This window comes from Echinops telfairi, unplaced genomic scaffold, assembly GCF_000313985.2.
Source record: "Echinops telfairi isolate 266 unplaced genomic scaffold, ASM31398v2 ScPeMD7_18;HRSCAF=68, whole genome shotgun sequence".
NCBI lineage: Eukaryota > Metazoa > Chordata > Mammalia > Afrosoricida > Tenrecidae > Echinops > Echinops telfairi.
Genome location: NW_022103915.1, coordinates 35971916 through 35976441, shown reverse-complemented (window position 1 = coordinate 35976441; position 4526 = coordinate 35971916). Strand labels below are relative to the sequence as shown.

General features: G+C 48.8%; 1 protein-coding gene across 1 annotated transcript in view; it reads right to left on the bottom strand.

The window, feature by feature from the left end:
- Positions 1–2061: 2061 nt before the first annotated feature.
- The window catches only part of CCDC177 (coiled-coil domain containing 177), a 6553-nt gene continuing 4088 nt past the window's right edge, over positions 2062–4526 (bottom strand). Inside the window, exon 3 of the mRNA XM_004699013.2 lies at positions 2062–2090. Within this exon, the coding sequence (XP_004699070.1) occupies positions 2062–2090 (29 nt within the window). The remainder of the gene's footprint in view (positions 2091–4526) is intronic.

Here is a 4526-nt window from a genome sequence, read left to right as displayed (position 1 = left end):
GCGGGGGAGTTTAAAACTCACTTTGGACCAGGTGTTTGTGCTCATGTTGGGACAGGAAGGACTGCACTGGAGGAACTCAATTACTAATGTTGCTTGTGCTCCCCAGAAGGAAACTGCTGTGCTTCCATAGCCCTGCACCTGTCCCGCCCTAAACTGTAAAACAGAAGAAAGCAAGAGGCCAGGGGCAGCGGTGGAGGGCCGGGTTTTTGTTTGCAGTTGGGGTGAGGTGGGATGGTGGCGCCTAGGGCTGGGTGTGTGGGTTGTGGGCAGAAGGAGAGAGCTGGGCGCTGCGTCAACTGTGCACATATGTGAGCAGATGTGTGCTCCCTATAAATAGACGTGTAACTAAGACACGTGATCAGGTGCGATCCTGCAGGGTTGACGGGTCGTATCAAATGTGCAGGCTTTCCAGCGCTGAGAAAAGTCTGCTGGGTCCCCGAGGGCCCCTTTCTGGGCTATGGCTGTAAGTCTTCTTTATGTTCCTCCGCCCAATGCTTCCCCAGGACATGCGGGGTGGGGTGGCCGTGGCAGCCGCGCCTTACCTCGATGACTTGTAAGTGGAGAGTATGCTCCACCAAACTTCACACTCGTTCGGTATTGACTAGCAATCTCGTTTTTTTTTTGTTGGGATCTTTCTCAAATTCTGACTTTCTTGCTTTGGTAACAATGGGGTGATGAAGCTGGTTCCTTGTTTGGGGATGGGGGACTCGGCAGCGCCCAGGTTCCGTTGTGCCGACAGGATGAAGGTCATGCAGCCTATGTGAAGCGTATGACCTATATTGCCCTTGAAGAGGCGCTAACCCCCTTCTCTTCTCCCTGCAACATATAGCTGATTAAGTGTAGGCCTTCCGAATTGGAAGTGATTAAGTTTCCTCAATGGGAAGGAGAGCAATAGTGACTAGATGATGGGGGGTGGGGGAGTGGGTGGGTGAGGGACTTGCCCCCAGGAAATTGAAAAGGCTTCAAGTCAGTGCTTTGAGGGACCATTAGGTCCACCTGTGTAGGGAATCTTGGAGTCGGGAGTAGCTAAGCTCAGTGGGGGAAATCAGAGAGTCTGCTCATGATATTAGAACATGCGATCCCCAGGTCCAGTGATCAGACTCCATCTCCCCAGAACCAAGAACCGTGCCTGGCCGACAGCAAGAAGGTGTTCATGGATGGAGGCCTGTCTATCTGGTCAAGTTGGTACACGTTTCCCACTGGACATCTGTACCTCGACCCATTCAGTGTTGATGCTTACCATTGGCTACAGGGTAAATTCAGTACAGTGACTTCGATGGGCTTACCTTTGTCCCAAGTGATTTTTTTTTTTTTTTAAGGGAAGGAATGATGAATAGTAGACCTTTAAAATGAGCACAAACTACACCCTTATATATCTTCCTCCTCCAATCCCTTCTTTGTTTCTGGCAAATCCTGGTTACCATTGAAGACTCAGTCTGAATGCTTCCAAAGGAAACTTCCATCTTCCGGGTCAGATAACCCCACATAGGCATTGATTACTGCCTAAGCCCCGTACTGGACTAGTGTCCCTGGTAATTCCATCTGAAATGGTTTGGTCCTGCCTGTTTCCTTGGCAACACATCAGACATAAACTTCTTTCAACCATTCCCACCCATTCTCCTCCCACTTCACATTCTCTTTTTTTTTCTGAGCAAAGGGCTCTGTCCAGAGGCCAAGTGTGAAGGTCTATGGCCACGTCCAAGCAGTAATCTCCCGGGTAGCAAGAAAGCTCCCAGCACACTGCTCTGAGGCACATTCTGGGCCTGTGTGAGGATTTCCACAACAGGAGAACACACTGGTCTCCACCCACCCCCATCTATCTGGCGTCATCTCAAAGAAGAAACACCTTCTCCTCTTTGGCATTTCATCACAGAAAAGAACAGAAATAAAAGCCCACAATGCATTATGGGAATGACTCCATTTTAAAGAGGAACACGGCCACTTATCCTAGACATTGTACAATTTGGAAGGCTAGGTGTTAAACATTAAGTTTGGCTTGGTTTTGCTTTACCTCCACTTAGCTATACTGGATAGAATTTTAATAATCCAAAGATTTTTCCCTTAAGTTTTTTTTTTCTTTTCTTTTTTCCCTCAACAGTGTTTTTGTCTAATTGCAAAGACCTGGGCCTTTGTATCACAGGGGACACCTTGACATGACAAAGGAACTCAGGTAGTATAGTGGTTAAAGTGCTTAACTGCTAATCCAATGGTCCATGGTTCAACCCCACCACCAACAACTCTAGGGGAAGAATTGGCAGTTTGCTCCCATAAAGAGACAGGGTCTTAGAAGCCCGATGGGCAGTGCTACTCTGGCCTACAGAGTGGCTATGAGTGGGAATCTACTGCAGGGCACGGAGGGTGGTTTTCAGGTTAGATGCTACCAGTCAGTACAGTACACTCTCCATGCCCCCTTCTGTTGTAGAGACTGCATCTGCAGTTGAGTATATGAGCCAGACTCTGATTCATTCTCACGGTGTGGTTGGGTGGAGGGGGTGGGCACTGCAGGGCAGAAATCACCATCGACATTCTACAGCTGGGGAATTCAAACAGGTGGTCTACCCAAGGTGACTCAGCATGTCAGAAAAGAAACTAGGGAAAGGGCCAGGTAAAAGCAACATACCTTTTAGTGCTTTATCCAAACACCCAAACAAAAATAAAAAACAGATTGTCTCCTCAAATGATGTACGTAGTTCAGTAATCATTTTAGAATAGAACTTTCTATCAAGATTTCCAAAGTCCTTGAGCAAACAAGATTAAGAACTAGAATCACATGAACCCTTTAGTTAAATGCTTTTGACTCCCAGTTTACCAACAACCCGGTTACCAACAGGAAGAAAGTTTGGGGACAACATTCCAACCATTCAAGAGATTAACCTGGGCACATCTCCTTCGGTGGTTGGACATCTTACATGTATGGCCTCTAATACTGCTTCATTCTACATAGTACTCCTCCTGTACCTATTGGCATGTGCCGGGGAGAGAGTGGGGATGTACGTGTATCTGTGGGATGTACGTGTGTGAGAGAGAGAGATTGAGATTGTGGGGAATAATCAGTCATTTTAGGGACAATACTGCTCAGTAGAATATACATGAAAGGTAAAGTATGCCTAATGCAGTTGTTCTTTATCCTGATTTTTTGGGGTGGGTGGTGGTGGTGAAACTTTTAATTTTTTCATCCAATTTTAAAGGAAACAGTGATGTTTCCTACCTTTCGTGAAGAAGGCAGAGACAATAGGTGGATATGGTGTGGGGGGGCCGCGGGGGCTGTGTCCACTTTGTGGAAAGGAAACACTCCAAGAATGAGTGGCTTTGACGACAATGCAACAGGACATTTGGATCATTAGCCTCTGCAAATGACCTTCCAATGCCCAGAACCCACAGTCCCAGAAACAGACATACTAGGCTAAGAGCAGCCATCCTTCCTCCAACCCTAGGTCAAGAAAGGCACCAGGAAGACCAACAAGTCATACTGAGGTGGCGCTTTGGCTCCGGGAACGTTGAGGTACTGGGAGGAGTGCTGATGGCCCCATCTGGTGGATGGGAAAGGTGAGGCACCGAGGATTGATGAAATGCTTCAGGTCCCGGGTGAGAGGGAGACGTGTTTGAGAGGGAATTTCAGGAAATACTCTCCCTGGCCACATGTGAGGGGAAAGGATGAAGAGTCACACAAGACAACAGGCGCACAACTCTCAGGAGCAGAGAGGCCATTCCAACGCTTCAGTAGCAGCGATGCAGCCAAGGGCACCGGCCTGGCCCTCAGAGTAGCTGTGATTCCCTCACAGAACCCAAACTCTTGAGGGTCCACCCCTTGGGGACTGCATGTACACCTATTGATTTGGGCAAGAAGGATCCCTGCAGGCACAAAAAGGTAGCTCTGCTTCTTAAGGCATGGCCACTGTCTGCCTAGGGATAGTGCAGCCCCTCGGCCCCACACTAGGAAGTGGGCATCAGACGCCCCACCCCCTGAAACTACCCTGCAAGGACGCTTAATGGAGTGGCACACCACTGCCTAAGGAACCCTGCCTCCCCCAGGGGCTGGGGGCTTCCACTAAAGCTAAGCAGCAGGATCACACCAAAAGATTTCGAGTTCCACTTGGGAGAATAGGGAGAAAGAAAAAAAAATTAAAAGGTAAATTGCGTGTTATTTGCAGAGGATTGTCTAACTAGGAAAAACTAAGGGTTGACCAACTTTGGGGGGAAACTATCAAAACTAAGACAAGAATTTGCTCAGATGGTCAGTTATTAGTCAGCCAGGTGTTTTGGGTCACATTGGTGTGGCCCCACACCTTCAAAGAGCTGTGCTTTTCTGGGCGGGTTCCGGAGTTTGGCGCAACTCGCCTTGCTTTTCAAGATGGGGTGGGGCTGGGGAGGGGGCGCATTCTCCGAAGCACAACTGCACAGCTGCAGCTGCTCCGGCACCTGTATCTCTGAAAGGGACCCGAGTGACTACCGCAGCACAAGGGGTGGGGGAAACAATCAGTTTGGGGCACTCTCCGACACGGCCCTCACCCTAGACCAGTCTGTAC